The sequence below is a fragment of the Centroberyx affinis genome, unplaced genomic scaffold (assembly GCF_046629955.1).
Source record: "Centroberyx affinis isolate AG114_WGS23_722 - 3 ecotype Tasmania unplaced genomic scaffold, CSIRO-AGI_Caff_v1 ptg001669l_1, whole genome shotgun sequence".
In the NCBI taxonomy this organism is placed as follows: domain Eukaryota; kingdom Metazoa; phylum Chordata; class Actinopteri; order Beryciformes; family Berycidae; genus Centroberyx; species Centroberyx affinis.
Window position 1 is genome coordinate 107,258 of NW_027280093.1, and position 20,134 is coordinate 127,391.

At 40.0% G+C, this 20,134-nt stretch overlaps 1 protein-coding gene across 3 annotated transcripts; it reads right to left on the reverse strand.

The window, feature by feature from the left end:
* Nucleotides 1–346: 346 nt before the first annotated feature.
* On the reverse strand, nucleotides 347–19,889 carry stat4 (signal transducer and activator of transcription 4). Of its 3 annotated transcripts, none has more exons than XM_071528406.1 (24): nucleotides 19,816–19,889; nucleotides 18,718–18,846; nucleotides 18,100–18,235; nucleotides 12,412–12,510; nucleotides 11,586–11,678; nucleotides 11,296–11,374; nucleotides 11,004–11,089; nucleotides 9,961–10,112; nucleotides 9,515–9,673; nucleotides 9,159–9,251; nucleotides 8,643–8,702; nucleotides 8,413–8,433; nucleotides 7,421–7,514; nucleotides 7,020–7,061; nucleotides 6,230–6,313; nucleotides 6,016–6,114; nucleotides 5,274–5,409; nucleotides 4,864–4,916; nucleotides 4,108–4,202; nucleotides 3,387–3,523; nucleotides 2,411–2,602; nucleotides 2,235–2,280; nucleotides 1,397–1,502; nucleotides 347–716 (listed from the first exon to the last, which is right to left on the reverse strand). In XM_071528406.1, the coding sequence occupies exons 2-24, from the start codon at nucleotides 18,843–18,845 to the stop codon at nucleotides 693–695; spliced, it is 2,214 nt and encodes a 737-aa protein (XP_071384507.1). In that variant the 5' UTR covers nucleotide 18,846; nucleotides 19,816–19,889; the 3' UTR covers nucleotides 347–692. The 3 variants fall into 3 exon arrangements, 2 of the variants coding, with proteins under 2 accessions (XP_071384507.1, XP_071384506.1); XM_071528405.1 differs by having other exon boundaries at nucleotides 7,020–7,064; XR_011695719.1 differs by having other exon boundaries at nucleotides 683–716; nucleotides 2,151–2,280; nucleotides 7,020–7,064.
* Between the last annotated feature and the right edge of the window lie 245 nt (nucleotides 19,890–20,134).

A 20,134-nucleotide genomic window follows, 5' to 3' on the forward strand; every position in this document is an offset into this window, starting at 1 on the left:
ATCCTGTAAGAATACATTTATGTTCACATTTGTTTCTTGAGCCGGTGCCTACTTATCAACAATGAGTCTGCAGAGATTGAATACATTCATCCATCAATAATGCAGGCACCTAAATCCCACAATTATTATTTCATTATGCTATAAAAACTCAGCTTTAATCAAAAAGTGTGACCATCAAGTTAAACTACTGCCAGTAAAGAGCGTGCTAGTGCAGCAGGTGAAAGAGACTGCTGTATCACATGTATGGTTGTGCCGCTAATAATATCTGAAAATGGCTGAAATAAAGTAGAAAGCGAATTGTTAATATTGTACATAACATTCACATGCCAAAATAACCACAATCAAATGGTTTTATAAACTGTAGATTTTATAAACAATCAGTCAACAGTAAAAAAATAAAACTGAAAAAGTCGGTTGTCATTGACTATTAACAAAAAACAAGAATTGTAATAAACAAAATTCCTTGAAAAACAATTATGAATAACTATGTCAAAAATCTATAAACACGAATTGACAGCTCAAGCAATTAATCCTTTTTAACAACAAAAACTCTGGACTTCAGCCACATAGTTGATCCTGTTTTGTGGATTATCGACCAGATCCAGACGTTGATTGGAGGCTAGTCGTTGCAGAGAGTTTGTAGGAACGATCACAGGAACCTCTGAGAGACAAGTGGTGTGGTTCATCTGGTTTTAATCTGAATACGGAGAGCTCATCTATAAAACAAGAAGGAAAACAGCATTAACAGCTAGCCTAAGCTTTCTGGAAACAATATAGAATACAAGTATTTTCTCAGACTCAGTAAAAGTTAACAGTTTCTAAATGATCCACCTTGAACTTCAGATCATTCGTCCCTTTTTCAGGAACTTCAGAAATGACCATTTCACAAACAAATAAAAAATTAATATGATGATTAATGATTAATGAAATCATATTAATGCTAACACAAACATACTAACATGCTTATGCTAATGTGCTAATGTTAATGCTAATGTGCTATTGCTAATGCTAGGGTCCTTTCACATGTAGTATTGGCATGTTAGGAATAGCATTAGCATGTTAGCGTTAGCATTGAGATCATAACTTGCTTAATTTATATTGATTTGGTGTTTTTTTGTTTTGTTTTATGAAATGTTAATTTGTTTGTTTTCTTAAATATTGCTTTGTGATTTGTTTTTGGGATGTTAATTTGTTTCATGAAATCATGAAATGTTAATGTTTTCTATTTGTCTTGTGAAATGTTGATCTGTTTTCTGATGTGTTCATTTGTTTTGGGAAATGCGGTTTTGTTCAGTTCCAGGCCACCCTAGTAGAGCATGGCACCACACTGCCATGGCTGTATACAGTAGGTTTGGATATTTGGATAAAAGCGTCCACCATAGGTATGTAGACTTACGGTGTCGATGTCGAAGCAGATCTGCTGGTTGAGCATGTCAAACTCCCCAGGAGTCATCGGGGGCTCAGGAGACTGGCAGGGAGGTAGTGTGGTGCTGGAGTTAGAGCTGGGAGAGCAGACAGAGAAAACAATACAAATTCACACATCTAAAAAGTCAGTTGTGTATTTTCTTGCTAATATAGTTTGCAATGAAAACAGTAGTGATGCTATCAAAAAAAATTAAAAAAAAGCATGCATAACAGCTCCATTACACACATTTAACTTTTTTTTTAGCTTCATTCTGCCTAAAGAAGACACCAGGTGCGGCGTTTCTTGTGGGGTTTTTTTAAGATTATTTTCATGGCATTTCTGCTTTAATGGATGCGAGTGCAGTGGAGAGAGACAGGAAAGATGGGAGAGAGAGAGAGAGAGAGAGAGAGGGGAACGACATGCGCCGAAAGTCCAAGGCCAGATTCAGTGTAAAATGTAAAAAAAAAAAGGCAGTGGCAGTTTGAAAAAAAGAGGAATAGTGTGGACACGCCATAACAGTGTTAAAATGCCACTTTTGCAGTTAAGTGCAGTTACTTTGAACCATGTAAATTTTGCCTGAAAGACCCCATGAAATTTACATCAAATCAAGGAAGTAAAGATGCTGGGTGGGGTTTTATTGTTTACAAATTCCCGGTGCAGCATGAGGTCACCATGAAAGATACGCTGTTTTCCAGGAAGTAAAAGTAATGGGAATTCCTGGGAATTTGTGTGCATGTAAACATACTCATTGTGTTATCAGGTCAACGGGGCAAATGAAGTCGAATAGAGGTGTCCAGTTGTCTACAAAGGTCTGGTGTAGTGAACTCACCGCAGTTCAGAGATAGGGATCAGGGTGGATGGTATGTATGGATAGACTGGAAATACAACACAGAGATATGAGAGAGATATTAGCATCATACAGTGCAGTTAACTCACAAAGATTCAAAACACGCACCGATAAATGCTCTGAAACTCTGCATGAAAAATGAGGTGTTCCCCTCTTGCCTTTGCTCGGGTGGCTGTTGTAATGTCGGGCGAAGGCCTCGTCTTTGGGGAGGTTGGGGTAGAGGAACTTGAGCGGGTTCTCTGGGACGACGCCGTCTGAGATCACTTTGTAGTCTCGTATGATGTCGGCGAACGGGAGAGCGCTGAGACGGTTTTTGGTGTACGGTTCCACAGAATTGAACTTCACCTCTCCTGTGGTGAAAAGTCATCGTTAGGGATGGATAGCATTGGATCAAACAAAGAAGACAGTCAAGAAACACTTTTTGATGCTCTGTTTGAGTCTATTTATGAGCCAGATGTGTGGGGTTTTCCATATAGGACAATTCATTGAGTGACTGAAAGTTCAGACAATCACTGGAAAGCATTTGAATTTATTGACAACTTATGTTACACTATATGAGCATTCTGGTGGTAAACCCTATCCATCTAATCCTCAAACTCCAATGTGAATCCCTTCTTTATATCACTATCCACATACAGCATGGCCATTCTCTGATCTATACATTGTTGGTGTCACATGGCTGCAACCACAAAACTAGATCTAGTATGTGAAAATCTTCACACAAATAGATTTAAAAACAAAAGTGTCCAGAGGCCGCTAGGGGCGCAATGAGCGACTGACGTGTTTTCCCACAGCTCCCGTTGATATGTAAATAATTTAGTGACTTTTGCAGTTATATCGTTTTATTTTTCGATTTATTATCTCAGTGTTTACTTTATTAAGTGCTTGAGAACATTTTGGACTTAACAACCAGTCGTAGATGATACTGAGAAGTGCAGCAGGACGCGACAAGACGAAGGCCTTGTCACTGAACTAGCTCAGCAAACACCGGTCGTCCATACTACAGACAACCCCAAAATGGCGAGTCAATGAGGTGACAAGGCGGACTCCGAATCTAATATTCTCAAAAACAAAAGTGGCCAATGCTCCTTTTTATTCCTTCATGCAAAGAAAAGTAATGCGGGCGGAGCTCACCGTTGTCGTTGTGTTCCACCCAGGTGAAAGTGATCCCACCCAGGTGGCTCTCGCTGAAGCGTAGGAGGAAAGTCCCCGGCTCTCTGTCCTTCAGCAGCGCCCGCTCCATCTCCTTACTCACAAAACCCATGATGTAGCTACAGAGGTGGGACAGAAAAAAATGTATTTTATTTTAACTTATTTCTTCACCTAACATTTCTCTATCACATTTGAACACTCAGATATTTGTTATATATTATATCAGACCTGATCCCGCAACCAAATTACAAATTCAAGGTGCAGAACAATTTTTTTTTACAATCATTTACATTTTTGTGGGATGGATGAACTGTTACGACATCTGGCCAGAATGTGGAGTGCAAATACCCATAAAAAGAAAAAGTACAGTAAGTATTATAGGATTATACAGTGCATGCCTAGAACATACATTGTCTTTTATGTCTTAATAAAACTGTTGTGGACCAGATCTGAACTGAGAACTAGTGTGAATTCAGTGCCCTCTTGAACCCCTCAGGGATTATAGACTAAAAAAAGAACCTCTTACCCGGGGGAATTTACAGTAATATAATAAGATGACTTTCCCATGTAAAAGAGACAGGAGCGCTCCTACTGTAGAGTTGAGATTTAGTGGGACTGGCTGTCATTTTGGCCCCGGGGGCTGACAGTTGAGAGGGTGGAGGTTGAGGTTGGGTGAGATGCGGGAAATGAGCGGAAGACTTACTTGTCATTCCAGACTGGCAGCAAGTGCTTCTTGATAAGCTCCAGGATGGAATCCAGCCACATCCAGAAACTGAAGGGCTTTCCTGGAATATTCTCCTTGGAGAACGCAAGATATGGAGACGGATGAGTACTTTTTGGGTGTTTCACCATCACATCACATATAATTAATTACCAGCTGGGTAGGCAGGGTTAAATTCCCTGGGGCCTCAAAGGACTGGCAGCACCACATTCACATGTAGCTAAATTTGCAATATCTCATTAATATCAATTGGAATATATAACCACAATAATAAGATATTAATCCTCTTAGCTAGGAACCCTCATTTCTCATCTATCTTGAGTCATTTTGTGATGATTCCAAATTATTGTTTGCCACTGGTCTTTTGTAGTCACCTATGCATCCAAAGTTGCATAATATTTTGTCAATCTTTATTGTTTGCATACTTAATAACTGAACAATCTGTTGCAGTGGTGTCAGGTGATGTCACCTTCTATAGAGTACAACAAGTGGTGACATCACCTGGCAACAAAGATCAGCCAATAGCAAATGACAATTTCAGTAGCATGCTTTTTACCATTAGATGTCAGGCTTTACACAGATTTGGATTTGGTGTTTAGTTACTCTATTAGTTACTCTTCAAAGGGCCGATGCATGATGATCAGGATCAAATGGTGATCAATAAGGCTTTCCCCTGGGGATCCTAGGTGGCATGATCATGTTTGAAACAAGACCATGTAGTTTGTTGTGATATCTTACCTTAGAGAACTTGGACCAGGACACATGACAGTCACCGAAGGAGGCTTGCTGACCTGCAGCAACACAAACAATATAAATGACTGTAAAATGCGTATGTCTGCAATTCATTATACATCATAACTATCAATTCCATCAATAATACCTAATAATACAAAGGGTGGCAGGGTGGAAAAGTGGTTAGAGAGACTGTTCCATAACCAAAAGGTCACAAGTTCGTAACCAACAGCTATGTGTCCAGTCAAAGTGGTCTTGAGCAAAGCACTGAACCCCCATCTAGACCTGTAGTTAATTCTCCTTCCCTAGGATAAGGAAGTAGATTCATACAACCTTCAACTCTTTTTTTTCTATTTCCTTCATCCCATAGCCTTCTGGCCCCCCTGTAGTCTGAAACCCAAAGGGGGGGAACACACCTAGGAGCTTCTCTCCCAGCATGCTGAGCTGCTCCTTGTTGAGGCCTCGTCCAGCCAAGGTGGAGAACTGCCAGCTGAGGACCTCAGAGAGCTGGTTCCAGGTCGCCCGAGGAGGGTTCCCGAAGAATGCCAAGTTCTGCGGACGGATAGGGACACGGAGGAATAAGGATGTGGGGGGTAAATATGATGCAACCACATTTTTAAATTATTATTTTAACAAACAAGACCATTACCGAGAAGATTGGCAGCCTCTCCTCTACACTGCATTTTACATTATGTGCCACCAGGTCAGATTTCCTTTTTACTATAAATGTACCTAATCTACTGAAGGGTGTATAGGGTGTATATGCATGAAATGATTACGCTCATTGTTTTGAAAGAGTTGGAATACAAGAGAAGGCAATTCCCTAACAGAATTTATCATTCTCACTGTGACTGTTAATGCAAATGTGGCAGAGAGAAAGAAAGAAAGAAAGAAAGAAAGAAAGAAAGAAAGAAAGAAAGAAAGAAAGAAAGAAAGAAAAGAGAGACCATCACAGAGAAAAAGAGAATGGAGAAGAAAGAAGACACCAAAATAGTCTTTTATTCTGAATACTTCCACTCTTCTGAGTATGCAGTATCCTAGTTTTCTTAATACTAGTACTACTGCTACAACTAATAATAATAGATATTATTTATGTAGCGCTTTTCATGATTTTCAGACATTAAAAAGACACTTGTAGGACACGGTGGATGGGCTCACCCTCGGCTCGTCAGTCAGGAGGTTGTACCACATGACGGAGGCCCAGCCTCCAGGCAGCTGACTGACGTTGGAAATGACCACCAGCGGCAGGGAACACGTCTGGGAACATTTACACACACAGTGAGCGAGTAACAACAGCAACAGCAGCAGGGTTTTCCCCCCCCTGACCCCGAACTTCAAATGAAATGTGTGTGTCTGCTGTGTGGTAACGGACCTCCAGGTCGATGGTGAGGCCCTGCACAGTGAAGCAAGCCTCGAAGCTCAGAGAGTGAAGCTCTTCTGTCACAGAGAGAAGACCCTGGGGAAACACACACACACACACACACTTCAGTTCAGCACTCCAACAGGTCTGACAGACTGACACCCCTGAAGCTGGTTGAGCAGATCATATCTTCACCTCTATCATCAGCAGTGGGCAGCATTGACTGGCTGATATCAGACTGTTATTGAAAGGCCAATATCAGCCCGATATAACGGCAAACAATGTATCAGTCTAATCTTAGTATCAATAGCTAGTTGCTTGAAAAACATTTGAGTAGATTTCTGAACTTGTGTCTCACTTTGGTGTTCGTTGCTGGGACGTTTGCCCCTCTACAATGTCCAGAAAATGAATCAACAAATTAAATGCCAAATGAATCACCAATCTAATTAAACAATGCTGAGGCACAGTTGGGCATCAGAGTCCAAACCGTTGCCAACTTTTTTACTACTACCTTTAAAAACTACTTTTTTTTTTTTCATTTTTGGCTTTATTGGACAGATTGAAGTAGAGAGCGACAGTGAAGGACAAGGGAAAGAGAGCGATGATATATGTGACAAAGATCCTGGGTCAGATTTGAACTCAGGACATCACAGTTACATGCTACGGGCCTTAAATCACTAAGCCACCCAGATGCCCCATCACTATCTTTACAAGTTGTGTTTACAGCACAGCAATCTGTGTGCCAAGAAGGCATTGAAAACGTCACTGGTACATTAACTGTCCCATCCTCAGCGTCTCTCACCTCATTCCCCTTTGTGCCGTTGATATATTTCTTCTCTTTAAGCTGCTGTGAGACACAAATGCAATGTCAGTTGGCTTTAAAACAATCACAGACAACAGACACTGATGCAAAACATCTAATAGATCAGTACTTTTACAGAACTTTTAATTTCATAACCAAGCATAAGTGAAACTGGATTTAGCGTAATGATATGTGCAGCAATGAGAGAACTAGGGGCCAAACTCAAGCAGTGGAAAGATCAAATACTTTGCATTTTTCATGTCTCTCGTGATGAAAAAAAGTTGACGAAACAGTAGGTGTGAAAATGTCTGACTGCATGAATGTGAAACAGGGTGGTACTGAAAAAGAGCATGCAAAACCCTTCTCTAGATGAATAAATGGACAGTGAACGGGGGTGTTACCAGGTGTCTGAACTCCACGGAGAGGCAGCCGTTGGAGGAATCCTCAATATCCATTGCTTTAGTGTTATTGGTCAGGATGAAAAACTGACGATTTCTGAGGATAAAAAAGATGGAAGCTAAAGTGCAGTAGAGATTTGCCAAAACCCAAATTTAAATATCTATGCAAAAGGCCTACTTTCATAAGGAGAATGAGTTGATGGATGTTTTTCAGGTGATTCAGTACAACCCTGGTAGCTGAATTGTGAAATAAACATGAGCTTTCTTGTGTGATTTCAGATTTAAAAAAAAAACAACTCTTTTGCAATAGATAAAAACAATTTGTTTTTAGAGTAATAACTATCAAAATACTGCAATTGTATTTGGACAGGTTTTGTCGAGTCTTTGAGTGATGAAACCTCTTCAGCTCATGAATGACCATGTTAAGTTTCTATACAAGTAAAAAGCAAATAACACACCAAAACTAACAGCAGTGAAATTAGGTAAATTCAAACACTAACTTAGATGAAGTGTGACATTTTTGAGTTTCAATCCAAAAAGAAATAGCTGGCATTTGAAACATTTGAGACCTACTTCTAGACTATGATTGCTGGCATAAAAGTCAATGCAGAAATAACAAATTCATTTAAAGTAAGTTATTAGGTAACAAAAAAAAAGTTTGAAATTTGCTTGGAAAACAAACATTTTGAAGGATATTATTACACATACTTTTGAAATATTGACTGACAAACTTTTCTCTCAAAATGGATACGTACCATTTTGGACTGACACCCTTCATTTCTTTACGCAGTACTAAGATGTGGTATGCTGTGTGTAAAACTTAATATATATGTAATATAAAATAATTTCTGCACACGTGTGTATAATGTGGTGTAGTGTGTTGTTGGTGTTGCTGGCTGTCCTGCTCTAACCCCAGTAACCTCATGTTACTCTGCTCTGCTCCAGGCTTCACACACTGCAGCACAACTTCCTCTGCTGAGGCTGGTTATACTCACACTCTGCCAGGCGGTAGGTCCCTACACACACACACACACGTGCAAATGTACACACACACACACACACACACAAGAGAATAAAGTTCAAATAAGTTAATCTGCAGGCTATATCATTTTCAAAAAAATCCACTTTCACAGGGTCATTTATTTATTACCTTCTAAAATTGTTTCTTAAGATTACAAATATTTAACACAGAATCAAAAATAATCTCATAACATGTGGAACTCACTTGTCAAATGTTGTTTTGACTTTCAGCTGGTAATCCACTTCTGGAAGTTTAACCAGGAGTCTGGGAAGAATTTAGAACAGACATCCTCAGCAAAAAAATATACAAAGTTGCTATGACCTGTCATATGAAATGTTTTATTTTAATTATTTGAAAGACTTTTTAATAATATTTTATTTCAACAATGGTTTATTCTTTACGTGAATAACCTACTGATTTAGTGTACAAATGTTTCATAATCTACTACATTTAAAACGTTCACCAGCAACCACTTGAGGGTTAGAATTAGAAGAGGTTAGGTAAAGGTTAGAGTCCATACAGTGGAAGCAGGGTATTATGAGAATTAAGTATTTTATAATAATAATAAAATACTTAATTGCTAACCCTAACCCTTGCACCTTTCAAATCAACATTGCAAAATTCCTTACAGGCCATAAAACAATAATAAATTCAAGTCAATAAGATAAACACTAAATCAAAGTCAGATATGAATTGAAGACGTATCAGGTGACATAATACCTGACTTTGGTGGTGAACTGCACTCCAGTCTTGATGATGAGGGGTTTCTGGGGGTGTGTGGGCATGCATGGCTGCTTCTCCACCACAAATGAGCTGAAAACAAACCCAAACCACATCATATATGATTTATAATTTCCACCATGTTCAGTCGCGTGTTGCGTTGCATTTCTCTGTTTCTCTCTCTGCTTTTCGAAAGTTGAGACATTTTCAACTTGGAGCGCACGAAAATGCGTCATATCCAAATACCGAGGCACATAGTTTGGAGGAGATGCACGTCTGTTGCGTCCCAACCGTTGAAAAAAAAAAAAAAGTATTGTGTTGTGAAGTGTTGCGTTGCGTTGCGTTATAGAGGGTACCTTTTGATGAGGTGGTAGATGAGGTATTTAACCTGCTCCTCCATCTGCGGTCTCTGCAGGGGGATCGGGTCGCTCTCATAGGTGACTTTCAAAATCAGTTCGCCCAGTTTGTCCAGCTGACGCTTGACCTGGAAGAGACTCTGAGCTGTCAGTGTAAACCTGGACGGGAGGGGGAGAGGAGAGAGGACGGTGACAGGGAAAGAAGGAGAGAGAGGGAGGGAGGGAGGGAGGGAGAGGGTGGGGAGAGAAAAAGAAAGAGTAGGATGGGGAGAGGAAGAGAGAGAGATAAGAAGAGAGGGGGGGAGAAAATGAAGGAGGGAGAGTTAAACCCCTGTCACATACATGACCCAGAAATATTATGGTACACTGATCCGGATCCATCCTGTTAGTAACAACTCCTGAGCTATGAGCTAACACTGAGTGAAGCCTGTTTTGTGTGTCATTACCAGTTCTGCAGCTGGTCCAGGCCGGTGAGCAGCGGCCCGCCGATGGAGGTGATCTGCTGCCGGCGCTTCCAAGCCAACAGCTCCGGGTTGAGCTGAGAGGTCATCAGGTCATCAATCTCCTTGATCACATCATTCATCTTACTCAGGATCTCCTAAGAGAGGCATGAAGAACAGCAGTGCTTTGAGTCCTCGGGTCCATAAGGTGTAAATCACACGACGACGACACAACATGATAGTTCATAATATCCGCACAGTGTTGGCCTCTTGGTCACTTCTCTGCCCTGTCTCTCTTACTCAAACCTGTTTCTCATCTTCTACAGTCAGTCAGTCGTTTTCTAAAGTCTTGTGTGTTATTGATAGAGCTGAACGATTAATCAAAATAAGTCAAAATCATAATATGAACTTGTGTTTTAGTCAGGCAGGTAATCTTTGGTCCATGAATCAAGTACAATATTGGTGAAAACCTTTCATCATACTCAAACTCAGTAAATCCTGCATACTGAAATAAAAAAATTTTCTGTCCAATAATCACAATTAGATTTTCTGTCAATATCGTTCAGCCCTAGTTATTAATATAAATCAAATGTGATATTTGGTGACATTTTTGTGAGTCTGCATCCGGCGTTGGACGGTGATTTCATTTTATGTGTTGCAATCCATCTAAAAAGAAACCCACATTGATATCATATGGTTAACTGAGCCTCAGAGTCTTGGAAGTGATGGTTTGCTTTATGTTGTAGGGCCATCCTCTGCGATGTAACCCGCAAACAACACCCACATTCAAACAACAAGTTAATTCTAGTTATTCTAAATCAAATGTTACACTTTTTCACGCTTTTTACAAATGGTGGGAAATGGCCTTGGTTCCTCATCTCTCCTAGTTTCATCACAGGTTTCATTAAAGTTTCATCCAATCTACTCAATTTCCCACTGGGAATCGTTCGTTACGCCCACAAAGAGCTGGTAATGAAAGGGCACGAGTGTTTTAGAAGCTGGGTTTGAAACAGGAACACACTTGCTGTTCACACAAATGTACAGTATACCTTCCTTTTGAAGTCGAGCCTGTTGAGCATTTCCTGTAGTCTTGTTACTTCCTGCTTCATCAGATCTGAGTTCCTCTCAACCGGATCTGACACATAGAGGCACACATAGAGGCACACATAGAGGCACACACACACACACACATTATACAACTTCAAGCAGTTTCTTGTGTATGGTAGGCAAAGTATTACTAGTGTTTTGCACAGTAGAGGAAGTGACAGTTTTCAAGGTATGTGTTGAATTAGTTAATCAAGCTTTTAGAAGCTTGTCTGCACATCCTGTAACCCGGCTCACCGCGGGACTGGAGGGTCTTGTAGCGGAAGTCAAAATCGTCCTGCATGTCCTCGATGAATTTCACAGACTGGTCCATCATCTAGACACAGTTCAGTTTGGTTTAAGTTCATTTATTTGCACATACGATAAAATGCAGAAAGAATTTTAAAAAGCATCCTATCCTAAGCATCCTATCCATTAGGACAGCACACTTTTAAAATGACACACCCTTTCCCAAGAGTGCAGATGCAGTAATGGTTATCTATGTGTGGTCTTTGTTTTGATGTCATGTCAGTGTGCGTCATGGATACCTGCACGCTGCTCCTGATGATCACAACTCTATTGTCCATGTTCTTCTGCCTCTCGAAGGCCACCGAATCCTGCAATGACTTCTCCAGTGGACCCTGGGAAAAAAAAAAGGTTCTCTTCAGTTTGTCACAGAGGTGTGACCAAGTCAACTTTGCTGGAGTCCCAAGTCAGTCTCAAGTCCCAAGTCTAAATGTCTAAATGTAAACTACCAAGTCAAGTCCAAGTCAAGTCCATGTCATTAATGTCAAGTCTCAAGTCTAAATGTAGAACACCAAGTCAAGTCAGAACAAATCAAGAGTCCAGTATCAATTTAATATCTTAAAGAAAACTAAATATCTAGGATTTTTCAATGCAATATGGTTTTAATAGGATAAAGACTGAGTCCAAGTCATGTGACTCAAGTCCCCATCTCTGGTTTTCCAGTAATTTACTCAGTGTGTTTCTGAAAGATAGAAATTAAACCTTTAATCTTTAATCTAACCTATAATCCAGCGTGATCCAAATATGATCCAAATATCCAAAAATGTAATGGAGCAAACAAGGCAAGTCTTCCCTCTATTGTTTGTTTTTCTTTGATCGTTTTATTTTACAGCATTTTGAAACTTTTCGGGGAGGGGTGGGGTGGGGGATTGCTACACAAATGCAGCTGTCATGTCTTCCGGCCATGCCAGCATGATTACTGGGAATGAATGAAGCGAGCCCGGATGGGAATGTGGGAGGGAGCAGTGTCTTCCTGGCAGCGGCTGTGGCCTGCCAGGAGCAGCAGTTACTAGAAAGAGAACCAGAGGGACTTTCCCAGAGAGGTGAGCTGATGTTTCAGTGACAAACCTGTTCCTGCATGCAGGCGCTGGACAGGATCCGCCGCTCCTCCCTGAGACAGGTAGAGATCACTCTGGCCATGAGGGCAGGGCTGGCCTTGTATTTCACCTGGTATGTCGCAACACACACGCACACACACACACACACACATACACACGCATGCACACGCAGGAAGAGAATGTTCCAGGTCACAAAACGCCTGAGCAACAAAGACAGATTAAATAACCAAGAAACTAACAAATATGCCTTTCTCTCTAGTTAATTCCAGCTCTATTTGTCGTCTTGTAAGAGTGTGTGTGTGTGTGTGTGTGTTGGGTAACACTTGGACCACATCCATGTTACGAAATCCTACATAGCTGCAAAGCAATCACCAGCCAAGGGAAGTTCTGTTTTTTTCGGCCCACTTTCCCTTTTGAGTCAGCAGTGTGTGTGTTTATCTTGCCAACCAGGATAATGAGTCCCTGATAAGGAGGAAGTAGTTGGGTTAAATGGAGGTGTGGCATTGTGGCCTTACGCTAAGATCCGTGGCGCTTACTGGAATCGCCGTCATAATCCGCTTACAACAAAGGAATGCGGTACAACTTGCCTCAAATGTGAAAGAAAAAAAGGACTGTGCTGTAGACATGACAACAAATCAGAGCAGCAGTGAAGTCAGGCTTGCACAGGTACCTGGAGAACAAACGTGCTCTTTTCCTGCACGTTATATAACCTTAACAACCTTAACCTTTACTGAGGCCTTAGAGAACGTCTTCAGGGTATGATCTTCATTTACAACAAAATATACAACATAATGAACAAAATATTAAAGCTGCAGGTTAAAGCTCAAACTTAGGAAAGACTGCTTTTAAATTGAATGCCACTGCTTCCTGGAATTAATTACATTGTACTTTTAATCTTGGTACTCCTGCAAAATTGCCTCATTTCAAGTATTTGATTATGAATTTCTGTTTTATTGAATGCAATTACTTTGATGTTTTGTTTTTGTACTGTTGTAAATGAGGATCCTTATACCCACCTATCAGCATAATTACCTCCGCCAAGGAGGTTATGTTTTCGGTGACGTTTGTTTTTTTGTCTGTTTAGCAGGATTACGGAAAAACTACTGGCCCGATTTTCATGAAACTTGGTGGAAGGGTGTAGCATGGGCCAAGGAAGAACCCATTAAATTTTGGAGCGGATCCAGATCCGACTCACGAACAAGCAATAATAGCACGAACCTTGGCGGAGGTCTGCGCTCTCCGAGTGCCCTGCTAGTTATCTCTTAAATATGGAGACGATTCAGTTCCAAAATACTTGGTTTCAAATTAAGTTTATTATTACTATCATCACTATATCTTTGGTGCTAAGCGCTCATTGCTGTGGTGTTTCTGGTGATCCTACACACATTCAAGATTTTACCCACCTTATCAGCCTAATTACCTCTAAAATATGGAGATGATTCTGTTCCAAAATTCTTGTTTTCAAAAAGTTTATTATTACAATCATTATTTTATCCATTATCTGAGAAGAAATCAGTGCTTGAGGGTCGCACAAACCAAGTGTTAATTTTATAACCCAAGGGCTTTGGTGACCTAATATCCTTTATGCAATAAATTGTTTTGTAAGACTAGGTGGATATCTATTTTTCAGGTTGTGGATGTGTGGTTTTGGAATGAAAGTCTTCATGTATAAAGAAATAGGTCACAGTATAACAGCCTTCCCTCAGCAACACACCCACCACCCCGACTACCACTGCTCCACTGTCACATATTCTGTTTGTCTTAGACAACACGGCCATGTTTTGCTCATCACAAACCATATCCTGTCCGACCCACTCAGAAAAGTTTTGCAGTGGGAGAGGGAAACTTTCTGTTTTTTTCCAGGTATGACTCAGATTTTATGTCTCAGCATCAGTGCCAGAATCATGACTGAGGATGCAACACCTACACAGTGGCTTTCATTACAGGAACAGTGACGCCGTGCAGCATTTGGCAAGTGGCAGCCCAACACAAACATGCGTGTTCAGCATAACATGGAGTCTGGGATGACTGTCCACTGAGTTCTAGACGTCATTTTAACGTCACGTCTATGGGGATGTTAAAATGACGTGTATGGGACATCTGAATGGTTATAGACCACGCAACATTTGGCTACATAGGGTTTAAAAGTGAAAGTTTACTAGACTACTTAGACTACATCTTCTGGGGTAAATGACAAAAATAAAGCATTATTTTGTGCACATGGACTTCTCTGGTGCATATTTTTGATTATTTACAGCTGTTTCTGCATTGTTTAAATATCTAATAATGTATTCACTGCTTGGTCTAAAACTATATTACTTAGCCAAACTATTATATACTAAAAAACATCCTGTGAAGCGGAGTGATACATATAATAAAAAGTCCCAGTGCTGTTACACTGTATATCAGCACTCATGGAGTGCCTCTTGTCCAATCAAATTGCTCGACCGGAACTAACTGTTTAAATGAGAGCTAAAGCCTAGACGCAACGTGGGTAAATACATTATTACATGTTTAAACAATGCATAAACAGCTGTAAATATCTAAAAATATGCACCAGAGAAGTCCGTATGTACAAGATGTACAATGGTTTATTTTTGTCATTTACCCCAGAATATGTAGACATCTTCTAAACTTTTACTTCTAAACCCTCTGCAGCCTCTTAGTTTAGTTTAGTTTAGTTTAGTTTAGTTTAGAAGAACACTTGGATGCTGCCCAGTACAATCAGTCCCACTTGCAGCATTCAAGCATATTCAGCAACTACTAATTATGAACTTTTATGGAGAGTCTTTTTTAAGTGATAATCTACGAGATGCTTTTTTAAAATTTTGTCGACATCTTTGGTGCTAAGCGTTCATCGCTGTGGCGTTTCTGCACTGCACTTCCCAGAGATCACCTGTCAATCAAACAGTGTGGGCGGGACTGTGATGTCTTTTTTCTTGGATTTTCTGTTGATGAAGTTGGAGTTTCTGTAGGTGGTGCGTTCAGCCATGGTGGCTATCACTGCTCATGCTAACTACCCAGTTTATTCCAAAGAAACCGGAAACGTAAAACGCATTTCTTCCTGTGCGGCAGAGGATTTTTTTTTTTTTACAGGAAAGATCTACCAGAAACTGTATGTTTAGAACAGCAAATGGAAAAGCTTTAATGAACTGTGGTGTTATATAAATTGGTGATAGAGAGAAGCACATCGGACAATTACTTCTATGAAAATTTTGCTGATTATTACTTTAAAAGGTCTTATAAACTCACAAATTAGCACATGTCATCAACATCACTCTCACACAGCACAACAACCCACAAACACCCAAAACTACCATACAGGAGTAGCTGCTTCCTCTGAGAATCGACTTTGAGCACATACACACGCAGACACAAACCCCCTACACACACACACACACACACACACGCACAGGAAACAGTGGTGTAAACCTCACAGTTCTCTTCTGAAAAGGTATATGTCTATTTTTCCAAGTCAGTAAATAAAATACACGTTAAGGTGCGTGACGTCAGCAGCCAAACCTCAGCCAAACATTTCCTGTTCGTCTCCTGGATCGAACCCCTACACTCTGAGTGGGAGTGCTCAGTTTCTCACCAGATCATAAAATAAAATGAAATGGCGATTTTTAATTATATTTACAGTTACATTTCTGGGATTTAGATAATGCTCTTGTCCACTTAAATTCCTGTTTCTCCGACAACACAAACAATATCAAGAAAAAGAAAAAGTTCAAGGTAAAGCAATAAATGTTAAGGAGAAAAAGAGGGAAGTCCCTAAAAAAAACCCACAGGGGTGTTCTTCTTAGTTTAAGTATTTTAAATGAATAAATACACAGTTTGTGAAATAATACGCTGAGTTTCATCTCAAAATCGCATAAAACTCAAAATCTGTTCTTATATGGGATTTACTCAATTAAGTGACATTTGAGACTCTGAATGCTGGAAACAGTGGAGTACCCGCTCCTCTCAGGTAACTGTGTTTGTAAAATGAGAATCCAGAAGCGGACTCTCACTGACTACAACGGAAGCGCTGCCTGTACATTTCACTTCCCTATCAGCTCCAACACACACAGACACACACACACACACACACACATCACAGACCGCAGCGTACTTCTCCTTATTAAGGAAGCTATAAACAGTTGTGACGAACAATAACATCATCATCAACACAGGCCACAGGTCATTGTTGAGATTGCCTTCCACCACGCAGCGCACGCCCTTTCTTTGTATGGGATGCAATAGCATTCATAACACCCTCGAAGCTAGAATAAAACATAGAGTAGGGCTGGGCGATAATTCAATATTATCGTTTACCGTCTTTCAGTGGAATCGTATCGTGATGATATGAAGATATTCTAATATCGTGACACACATTTCTGCTGTCTAAATTGTTGATGACAAGCAAATTTTACTTAAAAACTCTGATAAAAATGAGGTATGGTAGGAATATTATTTGAATATTTCTGTTTTGTTTGACATCACACCTAACATCACCATTCGGTTCAATGAGATGAACATTAATTTGATTATTTAACGTGATTTTGCATACATGAACCATATCGTGATATATATTGATATCGAGAAAAATCCTTATGATTATCATGATATTGATTTCAACCATATCGCCCAGCCCTAACATAGAGCAATATATTCTTTAAATGAACCGGCAAAGAGATAAAAAGTGTGTGATTTCTGTTGTTCATGATTCTGTTTATGGCATTTCTACTTCACTAGATAACAGAGAGCAGCAGGAGAAGCATTCCCCAACCACTGCAATTGCAAGCAATCTGTTGACATTTTTAAAACTCATCTTGAAACCTATTTTTCTTATCATTGGCCTTTTCACTGTGCTTGACGTGTTCTTTGATGCTCATTATTGCTCTTTTTTCATCATTTTAACCATGCTCGTATTTCCCTTACATCTAAATTTTCCTTTTGCTGTCTGCCTCACTTTTCCCTGTTTTGTAAACCCCCACTGCTGAAAAGCACTTTGGTGTCTTTGTGTTTTAAAATATATTAAACCATTTTCCAACTCTATTTCCCATCATTTCCCATGATGCTGGTCAATTCCAAAATCTCGTCAATTGCTTCACTACAGATACTTACATCTTGCCTGCCAGTGTGCTGCTGTCCAATACAGTCCTATAGGGCCAATGGGTTCTTCAAACATCAACCCCAAAATCACCCAAAACATGTCTTTTTCAACACATTGATTGCTCCCTTTGTAATAACACATGTTGGTAAAAAGATGTAAATGAAAATAATCTCAAATCTTGCCTTTCTCGTACAGTTTGAATGCTACCTCTGCCATCGCTTTAGCGTTTCATTGTTTACTCTTTGCTGCAGCTGCCTGTCTACATGCACTGCTGTGTAAAGTATAGTACCAAATACATAGTGTCATGTTGTCCAAATTCTCAGGTCATGGATAAAGTTCAATTTAAGTATATACATGTCTCAATATGTTGAAAAAGACATGCTTTGGACGCTTTTGGGGTTGATTTTTGGAGAGTCCATTGCCCTTTAGGACTGTACTGGAGAGTCCTATAGCAGTCAGAATCAATCTGTATGAAGGAAAATAATTGGGAAATAGGGTCCAGGTTGAAAATGACTGGAGTTCTGCTTTAAAGCGCTATATAAATTATGAAGTTGATTTGATTTGAGTTGGACATAAAGTGAAGAAGGAAGGCTGAGGCACCTGGAGCTGCTGGTTGATGATTTTCAGGTTGTGTCTCTGGAGGAAGTTCTGCTCATGGGAGCAGAGCCGCTCCAGCTGGGACAGCAGGTTGGTGAACATCACCGCAGCCATCGGCTCATCGTTAGCTGCCGTGTCCCTGAAAAGACACAGCATGTGATGTTTAGGAGCATGACTCACACCAGAAGTCCAGGGGTGCCTTTCTCTATTGCATCAACAATTTGTGGTTTAGGCTGATAAGACATGGGTATTTTTACATAGAAATCTTGTCTAGTGCAGCTATAATTGAAGCTTACTGTAGCACTTGTTATGTTTTGAACGTGTCTAATGAAAAGGAGAGGAGAAGAGAAGAGACAGAGAAAAGAAAGGGAGGAAGAGTTTTTTGAAGGTTTCCTCCTCCTCTTCTATTCCCCTATGGGTGTGGGTGTTCCTGAGATGGCCAAGGAAGCTTTCACACACACACACACACACACATATCCATGTACTTCTATCCTCATGAGGACCCCATTCATTCATTCACTGATTACAATCATTCCGTATCCCCTAACCTGACAAACAAAGAGGTACAGGAACACACACACACACACACACACAGACACACAGACACAACGCTGGACTAACCAGTCCTGAGACTCGATCCAGTCGGCCAGACCCTGACGGATGTCCATGGGGAAGTTGTCATCATACAGGTAGTCCACATGTTCCAGCAGCCTGATCTCCAGCTGCTGGATCTGCTTCCACTGACTCATGCTGAAACACACATTGCACTAAATGAAGGGACAGGCGATGTGCTGCATTATTTCTATTCTATTCTATTCTAACCTTGATATTTTCTTCCTTTTTTTCTTTTTTCTCTTAAGAAAAGCCTAGGGACAGGAGTTGGAAACTATCAATAGCTATAAACTCTGTATGCAGAACATCAGTCGCATCAACTTGTTTGTATCCAGGCTACTTCAGTGTAAAACGAACTTTCGGGAACTGTGAGTGTACTCATACTTTTTTGTTACTCTTTGGGACTAAATTGGCCTGCTTCTTAGCTTATAAATTATACTTGTAACTCAGTATACTACTTGTAATATCAGTGTATCAGTACACTACCAGTATACATATACTTGATCATATAGTTGACTGAAATAGTCCATCTAAGTTTATATCTGGATACTTTGACTTGAAGTTGACTCACACAAATAGGCTACTAAAAGTGTACTAAAATATACTTCTGGGTAAACTGCAAGTACTATCAGCAGATCATGGTGACTAAGCCACAAAGCCTGTTGTGGCTTAGGTATACTTTAAGTATACTTAAGTCACAACAAGTTACTGTACATTAAGTATACTTCTACTATCATTAACAGTATAAGCCAAAGTATACTATTCTCAGTAAACTTTTGCAAAAGTATTAAGTATTCAACAAGTCTAAAAGTACAAGTATAACTTTAGGTATACTATTCTCAAGTGTACCTTTTGCAAGAACAACAAAGGTAAAATGAAAGTACATTTGCTCTTTTTTTTTAGTTTAAAATAAAGACGCACTGAAGTAACTTATTCTTTCTAAGGACAACACAAGTAAAATAAAATTTACTTACTCATTTTTAGGTTAAAATACAAAAAAATGCACTGAAGTAAGCTGTTTTTTTCCCCTAAGAGATAACCTATAATATTTATATTTTTTAGAGTTTGTGTGGTAGATATTCATGCTCATATTAGTCATGTTATTACCTGAGGCGTTTCTCTGCTGTATTCCCGTCAGTCTCAACGGACCTCCACCATGTGCGCTTTGTTTCCCTCTTTGACTTTCGGTTTTAATGTGCCGAACTGTCTAGGAAGTTCTATTTATTCAGAAGGCTGCTCCCTAAACACCGCCCCTCCGCTCTGGGGCGGAGGACAGACACGCATACTCAGCTAGTGTACATTTACATGGTATTTGGTTATCATGAAGAGAAAAGCACAAGTTATTTTCAAGATCAGGACTGTTTTTTCAAAAGACACGAGGAAGCTTTCTTGCGTGTGTGTGTGTGTGTGTAGAGCAATCTGCTAC

Bases quoted from the DNA above. Each gene is read 5' to 3' on its own strand.
- stat4 (XM_071528405.1), bottom strand. From the start codon at position 18,845: ATGAGTCAGTGGAAGCAGATCCAGCAGCTGGAGATCAGGCTGCTGGAA. The intron at 7,515-8,412 runs GTGAGTATAACC...TTTTATCCTCAG, and splicing joins GACCTACCGCCTGGCAGAGT to AAATCGTCAGTTTTTCATCC. The intron at 6,314-7,019 runs GTGAGAGACGCT...GTGTTTCCCCAG, and splicing joins ACGGCACAAAGGGGAATGAG to GGTCTTCTCTCTGTGACAGA.